The 21,330-nt window shown below is 36.3% G+C and overlaps 1 protein-coding gene across 16 annotated transcripts in view; it reads right to left on the bottom strand.

The window, feature by feature from the left end:
• The window catches only part of syngap1b (synaptic Ras GTPase activating protein 1b), a 135,940-nt gene that overhangs the window by 29,760 nt on the left and 84,850 nt on the right, over nucleotides 1-21,330 (bottom strand). For 11 of the 16 annotated variants that reach the window (XM_051865509.1, XM_051865518.1, XM_051865517.1 and 8 more), the window contains exons 4-15: nucleotides 18,341-18,735; nucleotides 14,356-14,477; nucleotides 7,077-7,230; nucleotides 6,013-6,111; nucleotides 4,044-4,283; nucleotides 3,320-3,655; nucleotides 2,400-2,544; nucleotides 2,163-2,307; nucleotides 1,493-1,729; nucleotides 809-1,010; nucleotides 493-698; nucleotides 96-309 (exon numbers count right to left, since the gene is read on the bottom strand). In XM_051865509.1, coding sequence (XP_051721469.1) covers nucleotides 96-309; nucleotides 493-698; nucleotides 809-1,010; nucleotides 1,493-1,729; nucleotides 2,163-2,307; nucleotides 2,400-2,544; nucleotides 3,320-3,655; nucleotides 4,044-4,283; nucleotides 6,013-6,111; nucleotides 7,077-7,230; nucleotides 14,356-14,477; nucleotides 18,341-18,735 — 2,495 coding nt within the window. Of the gene's footprint in view, nucleotides 1-95; nucleotides 310-492; nucleotides 699-808; nucleotides 1,011-1,492; nucleotides 1,730-2,162; nucleotides 2,308-2,399; nucleotides 2,545-3,319; nucleotides 3,656-4,043; nucleotides 4,284-6,012; nucleotides 6,112-7,076; nucleotides 7,231-10,859; nucleotides 10,958-14,355; nucleotides 14,478-18,340; nucleotides 18,736-21,330 lie in introns of those variants that run through there. The other 5 variants (XM_051865512.1, XM_051865522.1, XM_051865520.1 and 2 more) reach the window with 3 other exon arrangements.

Genomic DNA, 21,330 nt, shown 5'->3' with positions numbered 1-21,330 from the left:
CACTGACCATTGTCATGAAAGAATTCTAAATGAAAGGGAGTATTATTTAATCAGAACCCCCCACCCTATCAGAACCACTTCCCTTTGGGACTTACCTTTGGGTCTGGATCAGTAATATCAGAGCTGCTAGTACAGTACGCTGGACTGGAGCGGGCCAATGGGGGACGGGCAACATAGAAAACTTCTTTAGATGAGGCTCGGTGAGGATGATCGCGATCCACAAAACCCCCCATTCCAGGCCGGGTTGGAGGGGCTCCGCCACTGGACATGGCAGAGGTTGGAGAGGGCAGGCGAGTGATCTCGATTGAACTGTATGAGATATGAGAAAGTTAACAGTTGTAATAGTTGTAAAATAATTAAGAAATACAATTCTGTAAATGGTTTTTTTGCATCTCCACTCCAGTTTGTAAACCTCTGGCTTAGATGCCTAAAAATATAGGTGCTGCAAAAGTGTCACAAACAACGCACGCATATAAAGACACCAGACGCTACCTGTTGAGGTCTCTCATCATGAGGTTCTGGAACTCAGATGAGATGCCCCTGTTGAAGCTGGGCCTGGAGAGCAGCCTATCTGTCTGTCTCTCTGGAGGCTGTCTGTCTGTCTGATGACTGGGCTGTCTCTGGAGGTGCGGGTTACGGAGGGCCATGCTGATGTCATTTAGAAGGCGCGGCAATGGTCCAAGTTTGATGATAGCATCCTTAGGCACAATAAAAACAGACAGAGAACAGGAGAACAACCTGATGATTGATCACAAACGTAAGTAGACAATTGCAATCATCTTCATCTAGATTATCAAACAGCATCTACCTTGCTTAGTTGTGCCATGACTTCCCACAGAAGACTGTGCAGGATCGACAGCTCCCTTCCCAAATCGATGTAGCCCTCAAATGCAACTGCGTTGCTCACGGTATCGAGATTGGAGATCTCGTAGAGGAATTGCTGCATGGAGCCCCACTCCATCTCTAAAAACTCATTCATAAAGCACATGTACTCCTCCTTACTGCCAAACCTGTAATACAGTGAAGAATCGGTGAGGTCAGAGGGTGGATATGGTCAGTAGGAGCACTGAATGTTGCATCAATGATAAAAATGATAATGCTCATCATCATCAGTAACAGCTGCACAGTTTGTTATAGCTTAATGGATAATGATCTGGGCTGACAGCCCAAACTTCATAATGTAACTCATAATACTGGAGTGCTAAAGAGATCCCCATCACCATTGTGTCCTTGATCAAAGACACTAACCCAAAGTTAAAATGAATGTCCCAGATCAATTATTTTAAATGCTGAAAAAGTGATTTTAGGCATCATAACATTATAAAGTACAATAAAGTTCAATATTTGCTACATATTATAATATACAGTGTTATTGAAGTTTTAGTGATTAATTTTAAGTGAGCTTTAGATGACACAAAAAATAAAATCTACATGTAAAAATAAGGAAAATAAGAATGCACAAATATCCAATGTGAATAAAATTTGTACTGACTTTGAGAAGTTTGCAAGGTTCTGCACAACTTTGGCTATGAGGGTAAGTGTGCGCGAAGTCTGTTCATCTGGGTATTCCTGTGTGAGATTGAATAAGGATGGCGACATGACGGCTGGACACAGGAAGCGCAGGAAGAGGGAACCACTGATCAGTCGATCTGCAATGTCCTCTCTTCCTCTCTCAGCGCATCGAACGCGCCAGGACGCAAAGACCTCTTTCAGTTCTCTTGGAAACGCACTGGGAAAAACAAAAAATATCGATTATTTCCATTCAAATTAAAGCAGTTTGTATGATATCATGTTTTCACTGTCCCTTCATTTAAAAGATATTAAAGTATATAAGCCTGGAAATTCATGATGAAGGATAATGTGCATCATCATAAAATCTTCACCATGCAATCTTAAGAAAGATTTTTAAAAAGATCTGCAATCATAACTACTGTATCATTAAAAAGTTGTTTTGCCACTTAAACTGCTTTAAAGAGTCACAATTGTAAAAACAACACCATTAAATGTATCATTTTACTGTCCTGTGGTGTGGTGCACATACTGCATACTGCATTAGAACAACACCAGGGTGAGTAAATGATGACTTAAAGAACTATCCTTTTAAGATGCCGTGTCCATTTAAAAACAACTCAAGACTGTTCAAAAACAGCTTTGTAACTAACCAATGAGAGTTGACGATTTTGCAGAGTGCAAGCTCACAGCACATCCGGAGGTTGGCTTGATGTTCGGGCAGTACAGAAGGTGGAGTTCTCATTGGGTCGACTTCACAGTTCTCTTCTGACTCATACAGCGCTCGGATAAAATCACCTAAATTCAAATGAAACCTTTGATGTGTGAGCGCACAGCAACAGAAACAACGACAACTCTCAAAACAATCTCAAAATCTGAGGAACTCTCACCTAAAACGTCTTTGAGGTACTTATGTCCAATGAGTTTGAGGTACTCTTCTATGGCTTTGGTGGCCAGGGTGTTCTCTCTGAAGATAAGGTGCTCTCGGTCAATAAATCGGTCCACCTCGCACATTGCCATGTCTGAAAGGAAATCCTTGTGCAGAGCAAAAGAAGAAACATCTGTAATCACTTCACAATTACCTTACATTTAAAAATCAAGATAGAACCAAATAAGTGACTGATTTGGAGTGCCCTAGACAGGCAGCAACTCTGTGGGCCATTGTTGTTATTGTTAACTAAAGCTAAAACTAATAAAAACTGTTTCCGGTAATTGAAATAAAGCTAAAATAAAATTTATGAAAATATGAAAAACTTAAACTTCAACTGAAATAAAAAGTACTAAAATTACTAAAACTAAAAGTGAAATAAAAATAAAATAAATACATTAAAGCTTATATATATATATATATATATATATATATATATATATAGTTTGATGTTAGCATGTTGCTAATTAATGTTTCGATTCTCCAAATATGTATAAAAAATATACAACATACACAAATATTAGGCAAAATAGTCCATTTTAATTAGATTAAACTATTTTTTTTCCCAATAATTTTCAGTATTAAATTAAATATTAGAAGGTCCTAGATTTAAACATGGTAAAATTAGTTAAATGGAGCTGAAAACATTTGATTGTTAGCTGAAAATAATTTTTCAAAAGTATATTTATAATCAACTGTAACTTGAGCTTGTTACAATTTGCCTTTGTCATAAAGTATATATGCTATGGTAACTTAAAATATTGCCAAAATCTTACCTAGACAAGCTTTTGCGTTAGGAGTTTGCATACAATGTCTTAAAATTCTGTCTAGGTAGGTTTTTGAGCATACTTACAAACATACATTATTCAAATAAAGTGCTACCTTTGCCTTCCCTGTGCTCTGCAGGATGTGCACCAGAGCACAGGCCACTTCCTCTTTGCTCTTGACACTCAGCAGTGGCTCCAGAACCGCGCACAGAGTTCGGTAGTTGTTGGTGACATACTCGGCAAACTCTTTATACAGCTCCATTGGCAGGATGCTCATGGTCTGAAAGCGCGACTTGAGCCGCAGGGAAGCGTTGATGATTTTGCCCCCTCCCACACCACCACCCTTGGCCAGGACGCTGGGCTGAATGACGGGGTACCATTGCTCCACAAACTGACGACCAGTGATGCTGGAAATGGGGATGCTGACCAAGCCCAGGTATGTGCTCTTCTCCTGTTATGATGAAGGAAATTGACAGTCACCTTAAAATAGCAGGATGCACCCATTCTTAGCTAATGAGGAGCTAATAAAAAGCTAGTGTCATTTAGCTACAAAAAAAAATTAAAAATTGCGCCAATGTTAGAAACCTTAGAATTGCTTGTCAAGTGCAGTTTTGTATTTTGTATTTTTTAATATAGTTTTCTATTACCTGTTAAACCAGGAAATTGGTACGGGACATATTAAAGGCTCATCTTTTTTTAATTTTTAATTTAATTAAATACTTTTACAAATACACTAGCCTAGACGGTCTAAAGTATGAACAAAAAGCCACAAAACTCCTGTCTTTAAGTATTCAATTAGAGTTTAATCTCTAGCAAAAGAGCATGAGGTGATCTTTTACCTTGCGTCTTTTTTTGTCCGTCTCTTTGTAAAGATGAAGGCGGAGGTTGCGGACAGCTGGCAGGTTGTTGAACTCAAAGTGCTCACCCCAGAACACAGTATCGGTTCGGGGTTTGCTGGTGGTGCGGGCATAAAGCATGTCATCCAAACACAGTTCACAATAATATCGCTTTTTGGGTGGGAGTTCACGGGCCTCGATGATCCACAGCTTCAGAACATTGTCGACACGTCGACTGTTGTCCTGAGTGTGGGAAACACATAATCAGATTTGCATCATACATAAACTATAGGTGAGGGTGGTGAGAGGGTTAGCAGAACTTTAAATATGCCATCAAGCATGCAGACAGACAGGAGAGATTGCAAGTTTGCAGGTGGCAGTGCTTTAGAAAGGATAATGATCTGAATTACTGTTAGTCTAACACCTACTGCGTGTCTAAAGTGCTGGAGTGGTCGTAGAGAATGATGTTTCAGAGAAAGATGAGTCATTTAGACCCATCAAAATGGAACTGGAACATTCGTTTTCTACTGGCATTTTTTAGATCCACTAAATACACCCTTAAAAATGGATTTCTAAAGCTTTTATTAAAAATACAGTAACGTTAATATGCTAACAGTGATGGTCTCAGGTGGTAATACTGTGGTATATATATATATATATATATATATATATATACACACCATGTTACTGAATGATTACCATATTCATATTATACCATGGTACTCTAAGGTTCTTCAAAGATAGTATTACATAACCAGAGTGACATAAAGCAACCAATCACAATTTGTTCTGTTTTCACATGCATTCACATGCATTCGTTGTGTTCTGTCTTCCAGTTTGTATTTCTACAGCATTAAGGTAAGATCTTACAGATTAATGAATTAATGAACCACTCGTTTTAAAATCTTCCCACGCTACTGACATTTACAATAAGTAAATCCACTTCACCAGCTAATTACTCTTCGATAGCGATGCCATAGAAATATAAAAGCTTTAAATTAAAACTTTGAATATCTTGTCTTAAAACTTTGAATATCTTTCAAAGCATGTGTGTACACATGGCAATGATTTCACACAAAGCACATATTGTACCTTGTAAACACTACTTTGTTTTCAGGTGGACTGGTAAAAACTGTGCAACCCAAAATCCCGGAAGTTATGTATTAATTCTGATTAGAGCTTTCGAGTTTTGACGGTCAGTGAACAGACTGTGACTCCATCTGTGACTATGTCAAAGAAACTATGGTACATGTAAAAAAAAACAAAAACAAAACACAGTATTCCCATGGTAAATGTCCAAAATCATGGTATTATCAAGGTACCATATGTTCAGATCATGTTTTTGTCAGTGAGAGCTTCATTTGTTTGCTATGAACTAATCAGTGACGTACATCTGTGGCTTTTTCTATCACTTCGGAAACTTCTTCAGTTAGTCAGCTAATAAACCAAACTGATGAACACCCTTGGTCTGTCCTCATTTATTGTAATATTGACAACGCATCTGCTGCAAGACTGAGCGGGCTGATCATTTTTGGATGCCAGTGTCATGTTCTCCACGCAACACGATTCAGCCCAAACTCCTGCTGCCTGAACATCTGGACAAGTAAATTTCACCAAGACACTTTTTAAAGCCTATCTATTCAAAACCCTCAGAACAGACACAGCCAACCGGAGAGATAATAGATGTCTGAAGGAGAATCCAGTATTCTGCATTGGTGTTTTAATACATCTAAGCATACCAGATTAAAAAAGCAAGCATTTGAGTATGGAGTTTGTTTCATTATGTTTCAGGACAGCACATGGAAGCAGTTTGAAGCTCATTCGAGAATCCTACAAATACCAGTAGAGGGTAAAAAGAGTGTAAAGACGGAAATGACAGAAGAGGTTGTTACTGAAGTAGATTGATGCAGTCATGGAGGAAAAGAAAGAGAAATAGAGAGTTCCTCCCTTTCTTTTTCTTCTTTATACTCACTTTGTTTGGTTTGACAGCTCTCTGTAGATTCTCTATCCATTTGTCTCGCTCCGCAGCTGACCGACAGGCAAAACACTTTGTTCCTGAAGCAGTTGTCACCTAAGGAAAGGAATAATGAGTTTCACTATTTTAACCATCAGTGTAATTGTAATAATAAGAAAAAGCAAAATGCCACAGGGCACTGGAGCCAATACAGTCATGAATTAAACGTGATTTCTATGCCACTAGTGGCAACAAACAGAATTGCACAAAATCATACATACAGGGTTATGTACCATTCAGAACTGAGTTGATAATGCCTTTTAAATTCTATTTTAATCCCTGAATTTGAAATGAATTTGAATTCCGGTAGCAAACAGGATGCAGAATTGTTAGTTAGAACGATAGAATGAACGACAGAATGAACGATAGATAGAACGATAGAACGAATGAACGATAGATAAAACGATAGATAGATAGAACAATAGATAGATAGAACGAAAGAACGAACAATAGATGATAGATAGACAGATAGATAGATAGATAGATAGAATGATAGATAGAATGATAGAACGAACGATAAATAGATAGATAGAACGCTAGATAGAATGATAAATAGAACGAACAAATGAACCATAGCTAGAACGATAGAATGAACGATAGAATGAACGAACGATCGATAGAAAGATAGAACGATAGATAGATAGAACGACAGAACGAATGATAGAATGAACGAACGATCGATAGATAGAACGATATAGATAGAACGAATGATAGAAAGAACAATAGATAGAACGATAGATAGAACTAACGAAAGAGCGAACAATAGATAGATAGAACGATAGATATATAGATAGATAGAGCGATAGAACGAATGATAGAATGAACGAACGATCGATTGATAAATAAAACGATAGCTAGGGCGATATAACGAACGATAGAATGAACGAACAATCGATCGATAGAATGAACGATAGATAGATAAATAGATAGATAGATAGATAGAATGATAGAATGAACAATAGATAGATAGATTTTGTAAAGAACATGCAACTGATGAGTCTGAAGTGTTTTCTATAGATCACCTCAAAACAGTACTCCTGTCCCAGTATACTGGAGTGAACTGGCTTGATGATCGCATCTTCATCAAGTGTCAAATCCAAGGCCTCGGCTGCGCTGCTGGGAGACAGCAAAGACTCATGGGAGTGCGATTCTTTGAAGCTCTGCATCAGACGAGTCCTGTGAGGGAGCAATATCAGCATGTCTGAGAGAGAAGACGCTCACAGGTTGGGTTTACATCACACACCTACATGACGAGGTCAGTATTTCATTTGATATTACAGAAGTCGGGTTTCTTTGGAAGTCCTTTCTCTGTGGTTTATGGAGAACGACATCAGACTTTATCATCAATCGTGAGATAAATCATGAGCGCTTCCAACACTTGGGGAGAATTTACTGAGAATGAATAATGTTGAACGCAATTTGCACATCATGATTTTCGATCTTGAAAATACTGAAAGCGCGCTCAAAGACTATAGATATAGAAAGATGGTTCATTCCTATTACTTGTGAATGGGAGAAACTGCAACACGCAAAATGGCGAAATACGTCCTGCCTTCTATTGATAAAGTCATTGCGTCACTGCAGCTGCCGTTAGAAGCTCCGGTTCCCATAGAAACCTGAGACTCCCGTGACTGCACATGCTCATTGGCTTGTCTAGCCAGTAAAAGAAGCTTTTTTTAATGCTATTTGAGCATAAGAAACAACATTTATGGGACAGTTCATGTAAGATTTTGTTGCTGATTTGAAATATATTATTTAATTGTGAGTTCATCGAGCAGTTTTTGAGTTTTCAGGATTTCCCCATTCAAATAAATAGGATTTAGTCTTGAATGCCTGAAATAGCTGCCCGGAGGCATTGCAAATATGGCCGCCGAGTGAACAGACTTTCCTTGAAAGGGACTTTGGCGCACTCAACTTAACTGTGCGCCAAATATATTCAGATATATGAAAAAATGCTACTTTGATTAATAAAAAATGTTCACAATCATCACTTTTCAATACAACCCGAATTCCGGAAATGTTGGGACATTTTTTAAATTTGAATAAAATTAAAACTAAAAGACTTTCAAATCACATGAGCCAATATTTTTTTCACAATAGAACATAGATAACATAACAAATGTTTAAACAGAGAAATTTGACACTTTTATCCACTAAATGAGTTCATTTCAAATTTGATGCCTGCTACAGGTCTCAAAAAAGTTGGCACAGATGCAACAAATGGATGAAAAAGCAAGAATTTTTGAAAAGATTCAGCTGGGAGAACATCTAGCAACTAATTAAGTTAATTGATATCAGGTCTGTAACATGATGAGCTATAAAAGGCAGAGTCTCTCAGAAGTAAAGATAAGCTGTGAAAGAGTGCGTAAAAAGATTGTGGAATACTTTAAAAACAATGTTCCTCAACGTCAAATTGCAAAGGCTTTGCAAATCTCATCATCTACAGTGCATAAAATCATCAAAAGATTCAGAGAAGCTGGAGAAATCTCTGTGCGTAAGGGACAAGGCCGAAGACCTTTATTGGATGCCCGTGGTCTTCGGGCCCTCAGACGACACTGCATCACTCATCGGCATGATTGTGTCAATGACGTTACTAAATGGTACCAGGAATACTTCCAGAAACCACTGTCGGTAAACACAATCCGCTGTGCCATCTGCAGATGCCAACTAAAGCTCTATCATGCAAAAAGGAAGCCATATGTGAACATGGTCCAGAAGCGCCATTGTGTCCTGTGGGCCAAGGCTCATTTAAAATGGACTGTTTCAAAGTGGGAAAGTGTTCTATGGTCAGACGAGTCCAAATTTGACATTCTTGTTGGAAATCACGGACACCGTGTCCTCCGGGCTAAAGAGGAGGGAGACCTTCCAGTGTGTTATCAGCGTTCAGTTTAAAAGCCAGCATCTCTGTTGGTATGGGGGTGCATATGTGGATACGGTATGGGCAGCTTGCATGTTTTGGAAGGCACTATGAATGCTGAAAGGTATATAAAAGTTTTAGAGCAACATATGCTCCCCTCCAGACGACGTCTATTTCAGGGAAAGCCTTGTGTATTTCAGCAGGACAATGCAAAACCACATACTGCAGCTATTACAACAGCATGGCTTCGTCGTAGAAGAGTCCCGGTGCTGAATTGGCCTGCCTGCAGTCCTGATCTTTCACCTATAGAGAAAAATACGTCAAAGACGACCACAAACTCTTCAGCAGCTGGAAACCTATATCAGGCAAGAATGGGACCAAATTTCAACACCAAAACTCCAGAAACTCATAACCTCGATGTCCAGACGTCTTCAAACTGTTTTGAAAAGAAGAGGAGATGCTACACCATGGTAAACATGCCCCCATCCCAACTATTTTGAGACCTGTAGCAGGCATCAAATTTGAAATGAGCTCATTTTGTGCATAAAATTGTAAAATTTCTCTGTTTAAACATTTGTTATGTTATCTATGTTCTACTGTGAATAAAATATTGGCTCATATGATTTGAAAGTCTTTTAGTTTTCATTTTATTCAAATTTAAAAAAACGTCCCAACATTTCCGGAATTCGGGTTGTAAAATTCTGTTTCCGCCTGCTTTCCGTAGTTCAACGTTCAAAGTTAAACATTAAAAATAACCTTTTTTTCATAATACAGTAGTACAATCATCTAAAATTAGCCTAATTTACAAAAATTACGCTGTTTGTGCTGAAAAGAAAAAAAATAAATTCTAAAAGTTTTGATTTCAGTGCATTTTGCACTTGGTTAAACTGGATTGTTATTATTATTATTGTGGGTAATTAGCAAATAACATGAGTGAACATGCCATTTAGTGTATAGTTTAGTGAGTTTGCCTCTTAATATGATCTTAAAAGTGCAAAAGGTAAAAGATTTTCTTGCATACATGTAAAATGCACAAATATGAATATAAAATTTAATAATAATAATAATAAGCTTAAATTATCCTGTTTATAAATAAATATACATATCCTTAATTCACTCAAAAAAAAATAACTTTTTTAAGATTTTTACACAATTTAATTAAAAGTAAAATTCCATTGAATAATCCTTACATATTTTAATGGAATAACTGATTAAGGATTGTTCAATTATTCAATTATAATACATAAGGATTATTCAATTCAATTTGATGGAATTTTACTATTAATTAAATTGCATAAATCTTAAAAAGGGCTTAATTTTTTTCTGAGTGATTGTTCACCAACACACTTTTTAAAGCCTACCCATTCAAAACCCTCATGATAGACACAGCTAATATGAGTTATAATAATAATAATAATAATAATAATGTTCACAATCATCACTTTAAAATAAAATTCTGTTTCCGTTCTACTTTCCATAGTAGAAAGAGTTCAACGTTAAAAATAACAATTTTTTATTAAAAAAAGTACTAAAATCATCTATAATTAGCCTAATTTACAAAAAGAAAAGACTTAAAAAAACTTAAATTCTCACGGTGGATTTGATTTCACTGGTTAAACTGGATTGTGGGTAATTAGCGAATAGGAGGAAAGTTTTTGCACTGAAATAACATAAGTTTTGTGAATTCGAGAATTCTTAAAAGTGAAAAAGTCAAAATGTATACTTGCATACGTTTCTAATCAGTCTCAGCACACATATACGAGAACATTTACACTGCGTAACAACATACACCTTTACCCCACTGTACCTGCAAACACCCACACACACTCACTTCGCAGTTTAGAGCCAAAACCCTTTTAAGAGCTGAATAGAAGATTGACAAGCTTATCGAGAAGTACGATTATATAAATATCAAGAGAAAAAGTAAGATACATTGTTAGATCCCTACTAGTGATGTATCGCTTCTCCTGCGTCTTCTGAGAATCACTGTATATGTATACATTCAGCCTCACAGCGTTAAGTGCATACAGTGTGGGAGAGAGAGAGAGACCGAGCGAAAGAGATGGAAGGTATAAAAATAGACCCAAAGGAGTGAGTCAGAATGAAAGAAATGATAGAGCGAGTGGAGGAGGGATAGAGAGAGAGAGGGAGACATTGAGAGTAGTGAGACAGAGAGAGACTTCTCAGAGGAAATCAAAATGTTACGTAAAACATAGGAGCTGAAAGGAATAAGACAAAGACAAACAGACAGAATGAAGGACAGAAATGCAGCAGTAACAAGAGGACAACAGAACAAAGATGAAAAATCATCATTTACTCGTTGGAGATGTTTAGCAGGATCTCCAAGCAGCTTTGTCCATACAACAAAAGGGACTGTCGAGCTCCAAAAAAACATTAAAGCACCATAAAAGTCTCATAAAAGTAGTTAATATGATACATCATACACTATATATCATTGTGACGAGCAGGGCGGGCGAGAGCCGTGAGGGAACGGCGCGAGGCCGGTGACGCGAGGGTTAACGAGCTCCACCTGTGAGGCGCACCGGCCTCGAGTCTCTCACGGAGGAGCTCCGGAAGCATAAAAGGAGGAGCGACGATAGTGAAGGACGAGAGAGGACCAGGCCTGGACTTTATTTTGTTTTATTATGTTTGTGTGGCCGGCAGACGTCCGCGAGGGTCTGCCGGCATTACTTTCGTTTTGTTCTTTGTTTATTTTATTAAAGTTTATTGTTTGAACGTTCGCCGGTTCCCGCCTCCTTCTTCCCCCATCATACGAACTGTGTTACAATCATGTTTAGAGACTTGCAGCTCTTGAACCTCACCAGGTTTGATGTCAATGGTGTCAAACATCTAACAGTCTGGGACCAAAGCCAACCATTCACAAGCTACAAATACAAACTACTGCCTGCTGCATTATGTAATTAATATATATATATAATCTTTCAAAAGTTTGAGGTCAGTAAGATTTTTTTTTTTTGAAAGAAATTGAGGACGCATTCAATTGATCAAAAGTGACAGTAAAGACGTGTGATGTTACAGAACATTTTGATATTAAATAAATCATGGGTTTCACAAAAATATTAAGCAGCAAAACTGTTTGAACAACATTGATAAGAAGAAGAAATGTTTCTTGAGCAGCAAATCGGCATATTAGAATGATTTCTGAAGGATCATGTGGCACTGAAGACTGGAGTAATGATGGGTTTTTGGAGAGTTACCATCATGGTGACAAGTGGTGGCATGCTGCTTGGTTTGAGAGCAGGTAAGTTACCTGTTTCAAGTTGCTGTACTCATTCAGTAAGTGCTATACCATGTTATTTTTAACATGTTAGCAAATTATCAAGTTGGCATTTACTGAATTAGTTGGTTATAGCTAGCAAAATATTTACATTGAGATAACCTGATAATTTTAAGTTGCATGTATAAATTAGTGTACTCAAATATTTCAAGTTAAGTAAAATGTAAAAATAAAGTAAATTAAAAATGTAAAGTAAAAAATAAAAATCTTAAACTTTGAGTTTTTTAACTTAAAAAACTCATTCAACTTTTCTGAGTTGTGACAACTTATTAGGGTTTACAGTGAAGTAAATAACTCATTTGATTTACAAGAACTCGATATAAATAAATATTAAATAAATTAAATAAAACTTTTATGTTAATTGCTATCAAAATGTATGAGTTAGCTAACTCAGTACTTCAAATTAGAAGCAATTAACATGCATGAGTATTACAAACTCAAAACTTGATAGTTCTGCTTACTTAAAATTGGGAAAATCATAACTAATAACTGATTACCCAATTTATTTGGGTTTACAGTGTGTGTGTATATAGTATTGTGTGTGTGTGTGTGTGTGTATATATATATATATATATATATATATATATATATATATATATAGATAGATAGTATTTTTTAAACATTCAAAAAATAGCCCAAATACACTGTAAAATAAGTAAACATCAAAAGTATTAAACATTAAAGTGATCAAAACAACTTTGCAATAAAATCTCAAACTAATTTGTGTTTGATTTTACATGTTTTAACTTGCACTGTACATTTTATTTTTATTTTTTTACATAACATCCATCCTCCATTAGGTTTGGTTTTTGAGCAGGTGAGAAGACTCATGTGCATGAAGCTAGAAGGAAAAGTGATATTATTATTTTATGAAAAGAGAGCTGTTATGTATTTAGTAACTGAGACGAACAAAGACTTAAATCTTAGTCTGTTCATCGCATAAAGCTATCATACGAGTCAGTTTTATGGAGCTTTTATTGAGCCTGACAGGATAAATCAAGATAAACTTTAGTTTTTATGGAAAAGAACTGCTTGGACATTTCCAAAGACCCTCATTTTGGGTTTGGAACGACATGAGGGTAAGGACATTATGACAGAATTTGAACGAAGTATGCCACAGTCAGTCAAATCCAAAAGATAAGTGAGGTTTGTACACAAAATTCCAATGCATTGCTGGCATATTGGATTTGTGGATTTAAATTATCCTGACAATCAGTTCTATTTGAGATCAGGTGGATTATATCACAGTTACATCCCAAAATTAAACGCAGCAGAAGAAACTATGCCTTTCCATGAGATACCGCACCCCACACTGTCACTCCAGCTGTTAGACTCCATTTGTGCGTCACACAACAATCCAGCTCACAACGGATCCAGTTAAGGGCTGAATCAAACGATTATATGAAAGTGGAGTTGTCTGTTTGAATTACTCAAAACGGCAGCACGGCCTTCATTTCAAAGCTACAACACAGCGGAAACTTCCTCTTTGAAAAGAGAACGTCACCAGAGCTCTTCCCTGTCCAAACTGTGCAAGAACTTCAAAAACCACGACCTGCCTTTTTCTCAAAGACCACAGGCTGACCGTGGGTGAGCTTAGAGCTCGGAGCATGAATAAATGAATGAATAAACCATTAAAAGAGCACCTCAGCACCTGTCTGGATACTTGAAGAATAATAATAAGGAACCAGAGGATGTTTCAGATTGAGAGATATTAAATTGGAGTTTAACGCAGCAATTCATCCAAAAAAAAGAAAAAAAGATTTTCTGACCTCTATTTTATAACTAAATTATATTATTTTCATTCTTTTCTGAAACACAAAAGGACTCTTGCACTATATATGAATAATGACTTAAATTTCAAATCACGAATTATAGTGCACTAGTCATTTGATTGGTTTTTATGATGCTTTTATGGTGCGTTTTTGGAGTTTGACAGTATAATTCACCACCAAACCACTGGAAAAGTGCAGCTTTGATCTCATTTTGTGTTTCACAGAGGAAAGAAAATCATACAGAGTGATTGTCATTTTTGAGTGAACTATCCCTTTGTACAACACTCATTCACAACAAAGAAGCTTTGAATTGGAATATCATGACACAGCACTGTTTCAGCATGCGTTTATGGAGGGAAGAGTTAGGACGGTACCGTTCCTGGTCAGCGCTGCGGAAACGAGGGAGGATCATGTGGCGGAAGCTGCTGGTTCGGTCCAGTTTGGGCTGACTCTTGGCCCGTTTGATGGACCCCTTTAGTCTTCTACTGAGGAAACTCTAAGAAAAAGAAACAGACTCAGAATTAATATGCATGACCACGGACAACAAACCTAAGGAATGGATCATTTAGACTGCATAGTCTGACGCTTAAAACATTAATCATAGGCAATGTTTGCTTGCATCAAGTGATTTGTAAGGGCATTTTTCTTTTTTTCTTTTTTTTTTACCTTTATGAGGGATACAGAAAAAAACATCTATCCATATAAATAACACACAGTATGCAGCCATTTATACTTTACACGCAAAGAATTTTTAACATTGAAAAAATAAGTTTCATCTTTACCAAGCCTGTGTGGAAATGACAAAAATAACAAGTATAAAAATGTTCATAATTTATCATTTAAAAAATGTATATATTTATTATAATTATTATTTATAAATTATATATTTTTTTAAAAACATTATTTATTATGTGTATTGTTTTATTAAAAGTGAAAAATGCTGTGTATGGATTTTTTAAATATATATTTCTTATAATTATTATGTATGCATAATATATATATATATATATATATGTAATTTATTTTGTTATTATTATTTTATAAATGATTTATCACATTAATTAGATTAGCATATATACATATATGCATACACACACACACACACACACATTTATATATATATATATATATATATATATATATATATATATAAAACAATTCTTTATTCTTATATTTATTATATGAAAAGGACAAAAAATTATTAAGTTGTTTATATTACAAAAATCAAAAATCACAAATTCTTATTATTAATAATATAAATTAGTATAACATTAATTAGATGAGCAGATGTAAAATTGTGGTGCAACTGACTGAAATGAGATTCCCTTGCCCGTGGCAAAACACTCTAGCAATGTTGCACTATCCACAGTCAACCAATAGTGGGAAGTGTTGCTTCATAAATATGTCCCAACGCCTACAGTAAGAACAGACTGGCAACAGCAGGCAAGAGGTTTCACGCCACAGCAGAGTAAAAATGTCAAATCTCACTGTGTACGTAATGCATTCCTAAGACGTGCAATCTCAGATACAACCTGAAAAGACAACTCATCAACAGAAGAATGTTTAGACACAGCAGATGAAGCTGTGAAAGCTCATTTGCTCAGTGATAATTCCAGTGTTTGCAAGGCAGCAGTGTATTGATATTCCTCAGACATTCTGGCTAGTGGTTTATTATGATCTACTAACCCTTAGTATTAAACTTATGCAATTCATTCAGCCCAAACTGCTCAACCATCTAAAAATTTTATTCAACATTTTTTTCATACTCAGGTGTGCCATCTACTTTTTTATTTTTTTTATTTTTTTTATAAATTTTATATTTACAAAGAATAATTACATTTTGAAAATCTTCCATTTAGAAAGTGGCATTTCATTTATTCGCAACCAGTAAGCAACCAGTGTTGGAAATTAACTTTTTTTTATTAAAGGTGCAGTAAGCAATTTCTGAGAAACACTGTTGATATTTGAAATCAACCCAAACAAACACAGCCCTCGCTTCATTGCTCCACCCCCAAAATAATGAACGTGCAATCAAAGAGTGGATGTCTCTTTATCATAGCAGAAGCAAAATAATGCTTTGTGAAAAATAAAGCAAAGATGACGGACAAATGACAAGGAAGAACAACAGAGAACATACCCTACACAAGAACATATGCAAGCAAGAGTTGGTTGTTAGTCGCCAGCAGCATACCAGCTCCAGACAAACAATCACACTCAAAACTGTCCTGTTACTATAGCTAACATTACAACAACAGCATACTTTGATTCTGTAAAACAATGTTACTCATGTATGGGGCAGAAACATTTTCAAGTCTTCCTGCTTAGGTCTCTCCAGCACTTGAAAGCTTTTCTAATATTAACGCGGGTTCTAAAGCTCTTGCCTGATCATAGCTCTTCTTTTTCTAGTGATATTCCTCTGACCTTTTCTCTTTTGTAATGTCTCTCAGCCATCTCTCTTTCTACAGTCTTTCTTCAAATCTCCCTCTTGCTCACTCTCTCTCCTCCCCCATCATGAGTGGACACGCCCCCTACTGCTGATTGGCTACAAGTGTGTTGTGCTGCTTGGTCCGATCCACTTTCAACAGCATTTCTCAGAAATTGCTTACTGCACTTTTAAGGGACAATACTTGGAATTGATTTGTAGGTGCTTCTTTATTAAGAAAAAACATTATAATTACCTCTATTTTTCAAACCGTTGAGAAATACACAGTGAGCCATTAATTATGGCAAATACGCCAACTAAATCATTTACAGAAAAAAACCCCTGAGGAATTCACTACAGGAGAACAGTGTTGGGGGTGAGGCATTACAAGTAACTTGAATTACGTAATCAGATTACTTTTTCAAGTAAATAGTAAAGTAACACATTTTCACATTTATTGACTGACAGCTCTCCTGTCCCCATGTTGAGATAAATAAAGTGCAGAGGTGTTGTGTGTGCTGTGTAAACATGATGGCTATTGTAGTTCTAGACTAAATGTGAACATGCATTTACTCATCTCAACTGCACGAAAACATTCAGTATTACTCAAAATGAATAAAAACAGTGAAATGCAATCTCAGAATTTTACGCAAACCTGTAATAATTAACTATATTAAATGACAAAAAAAATACTTTATGTATTTAATCTCACTTTATTAAGCAATGTCTTTGCTGCTGACCTTCAATGATCTAATTCAACCATACTAATAAGCAAAAATTACTTTAGATTAGATTTAGAAATAAGAGCGTTGAACTTCCTTCTTCTGTATCCTATTCTTCTTGAATTCAGAATGGCAGCACAGCTGAAAGGTTTTTTTGAGCTGCGCCCTCTACTGTACAGGCGTAAATATGATTTTCCTTCATCTGGGGCTTATTCATTTTACTTTTGGTGTGAAAGGGCCTTTTCATGTGCCAAAAATTTAACTTTTTTTGTTATTAATAACCAAACAAGCATGCCCAGCCCAGGTGAGGAAAAGTAACGCAAAAGTAATGTTACACATTACTTTTCAAAAAAAGTAACTAAGTAACACAATAAGTTACTTTATTAGGGAGTAACGCAATATTGTAATGCATTACTTTCAAAAGTAACTTTCCCCAACACTGCAGGAGAATACATTCTAAATATCTTGGGCATTTTTTGTCACTTTCAATGAAAACACCTTCCCACTATCTCCGACATTCAAGTAAGATTGTCGCATTTTGTCCCCCTAGTGGCAGTTTCACAGAACTTTCAGATTGGTCGTGAAGCAGGAGTGACCCTTCACTTCTTCACCATGGTATAATGAATGAATATTAAATGTATGACTGTATACACACAAAACAAATCATCATCAGTATATCTGAAAGAAAAGCATGGTGCATTTTCTAGGACTCATCAATGTAAATAATTGTGTACAGATTCTAAAATTATTTAGATTATTTTATTAATCCGTTATTTAACCCTATGTGAGCAAAATTCACAGAAGAGCACCAGAGGGACAAAAAGGTCAACACTACTTTGTCACAAAGAGTAACAATATTATATTGTATTTTGACACAATCAGTAGTTGCAGTGGAACATTTTAATTTTTTCAGTTTTAAGTATTTTCCATGCTTCTCAAGCATTTAAATTGAAATGGGACACTAAACAAAAGTCTTCACGCTCATCATATTATTAAACAGACAAAAAGGTCTAAATTAGTTTATCGCAAAGAAATTGTCTGTTATATCTGGTGAACTCTGAAGATATAATGACTCAATCATTGGCTAAAGAACAGATGAACATGATTGCTTCCTGCGTGACTAACTGTTTGTCTAACACCTCCGAGTCGCACACCGGCCGCTTGAAACCACAGGAGAAGCTGTGTCGGAGAGAGCTCAGCTGTTAGATAACGTACCTCAAGAGAGGGTTGTGCCGCCAAACTGGGTCCAGTCCCTGGATTAGAACCCACAACCTTCCACTCACCAGCAGCCCAATGAGAGAGCGGGACAGAGGGAGGGAGAGTCAGAGAGACGGTCGGGGAGAGAGGGAGGGAACGAGGGAGCGGAGGGGTGCTCACTCTCTTTTGTGACTGTGAACAGGACAGGGCGGTGGAGAGAGATGGGGAGAGAGAGGGCGACAGGGGTAGAGGTGCAAACGGGAGTGAGAGCGAGAGAGAGGGAGACAGGGATCGGGGACGGAACGGTGGGGTACTCACGGATTGTCGGAAGGGTTGTGGGGGGGCAGTGGGTGGGATCTCCATGCTTGGCTGCTTCCCGGTGGCGATGCTCTTCCGCCGGAGCCGAGCGTTTTCTGAAAGAGAGAGAGCGATAAAAGTATCAGAACCAACATTGGCTAATGTAACTAAAGGTTGGAAAACAATACACGACTTTTGCACAGATTTTTGCCCCGATAAGCCGTTTGGACAGGTCAATGCAAGTTGCCAAATATCTTCCAGTCTGCAGGTTTTGGCAGTCGGAGCTGACAGATTTCACAGAAAATCGCGTAGTGTATGAAGGGCACAGACTCTGATTTTTTAGCTTCAGACTATGATTCCATCCAGTCATCAAACATTAAATCGTTGAATCACGAATCGAGAAATTATTCTGGATCGATTCTGAGATTTTCCAAATCTATTCTGTTTAGTTTTTAACAGCAGATGGCATTGCGCCCTTTAGAAACAGCCATACTCTGCTTCCTTCCAATTTCTTACACACACCACTTAAGCTTTCTATAAAATAATCATTAATAATGTTTGAAAAGTTTGAAGCGAATTACAAGGGCTGTGGCAATGGGCTGTTTACATTAATCTCGCTTCATAAAAGCATGACTTAGCCGAATGCACGAGCGCTTTTCTTTGTGAGCATTTGAGCGTGTGGTTAAAAACTAGCCTAGAGCGCCATTTGCTGTTAAAAACTAAGCTCAGAATCATTTCAAGAGAGAATCTCGATGTATTCTAAAAATCCCAGAATCGATCCATGACTTGAGATTAATCTATTTATTGTCGCAGCCCTATCAAACATGTTTGATATTTTGAGCCAATTTTAGAACACATACATTTCCAAAATAGAATACTTTCCTACTATATAGTATGCAAAAAACAGTATGCCAAAAGAGCAGTATGTCCGAATACATAGTATTTGAAACACAGTAGGCGAAAAATTAAGTTCCTGGATGACCTACTACTTCCACTGAGATTCTGAAGTGCGCATTCGCTGGGCACTTTACTATCCCATGAGGCCATGGGAGGGGATTTACGAATGGCAGTAAAGCCACGCAACTAAAGTTGGTAGGTCACATGACAGTAACAACATGGCGGATGTAGTATGTTCGAATTTCATTCATACTACCCATATTCACACTATACATAATATACTTTTTTTAACGGTTGCAAAGTAAATTCAAATGTAGTTTTCATTAACTGAAATAAAGCTGAAATAGAATAAAATATAAATTTTGGACTTCAACTTAAAAGAGCTGAAATGAAAATTAGAAATGTTGCATTGCCAACTAACTGAAATTAAAAAAAGTTTAATTTGAAGCGCTAAAACGACTGAAACTAAAACTGAAATAAAAATAAAGGTAAACAGAAATATATAAAAAATAATCACCCAATAATGAAAATTAATAATTAATTTTACTGAATAAATGAATAATAATTTTGTCCCACTTTTTAAAGCTAAAAGAAATCATATTTTGACAAACATTTATCAAAAGTCCAAAAGTTGTTTTGTTTTACATAAGAATGGTCATCATGTTGACACTATTTGCTTTATATTTTCAGATATGGATTAAATAAATCATGGGTGAGAAATACAATATACCTGTGAATAGGGTATTTCTAAAAATGCATCAGTAATTGAAGATACTCTTTCAATGCCAGCAGGTATCAGTACGAAATTCAAAACCACCTTCACATCAGCAGCAAAAACAGCTTAGAGACAAAAAAATAATCGTCAAATTAAGTAAAAATTGGCTGAGTTACTTGTCAATTTGCAATATGCAAATGCATATTAGATCACAATATAAAGCCAAAAGACTGACACTCACTGTCAGTGACATCTGTCGTGAATCACACAACTTTTATACAATTTTTAGCGGAAAATGTATTATGGAAAGACATATTTATGTATATTTATATAATGTTCATCACATTAAACCACCAAAACAACAATATGTGTAATAAAATCAATGTGGCTTTTCTTTACGTTGTTGTGCCAGGTTGCGTTTCACTGAGAGACAGAGTCTGGCTCATCTCGTATATGATGCTGCGACTGACACTATGGCTCTGTCCCAAAACCAAGTGGACTGCCAATGTAGGCAGCATTCCCAATGCAAAGGCTGTTCCAAAAGGTAAGATACCTTCTTTTAGCTGTTGTGATGAAGACAATCACATAATGCATTTCAACAAGAATAATTCCATTTAAAATGGTCCAATTAAACAAAAGAAATGTCAATAACTATAAACATAATTAATTTAATTACAACAAATATCATTAATTAATAAAATGCAATCCATTTAAGAATATTTATTGATTATGTGTGCTATGTAAAGAATTGTTATGTATTTTACTATTCCAAATCACTTACAGTATGAGGTTCAATTTAGAACAGAGCCATTGATCTGTGGCCAAGAAATAGGCAATGCGGATAATGTTACCTATTAGATTGTGCTACCAACACTATATTTGCATTGTCCCCCTGTAGTCAATAATTTTATCCCTTAAAACTCACCTTTGATCACCAAAATGACATATTTAAACATTTTTTCATCCCTTAAAATAGCTTGAATGTAACTCTACACCCTTGCTTCATTTAGTATACGTGGATCTATGAATATGCTAATTAGCCCCGCCTCCACTCAATCCACTTAAGCTCAGAGATCCACTCTGTCAACTTACTGAGGTA

This window comes from Ctenopharyngodon idella, chromosome 16 (assembly GCF_019924925.1).
Source record: "Ctenopharyngodon idella isolate HZGC_01 chromosome 16, HZGC01, whole genome shotgun sequence".
Taxonomy (NCBI): Eukaryota; Metazoa; Chordata; class Actinopteri; order Cypriniformes; family Xenocyprididae; genus Ctenopharyngodon; species Ctenopharyngodon idella.
The sequence above is the reverse complement of the archived record's forward strand: the minus strand, read 5'-3'. Positions and strand labels throughout refer to the sequence as shown.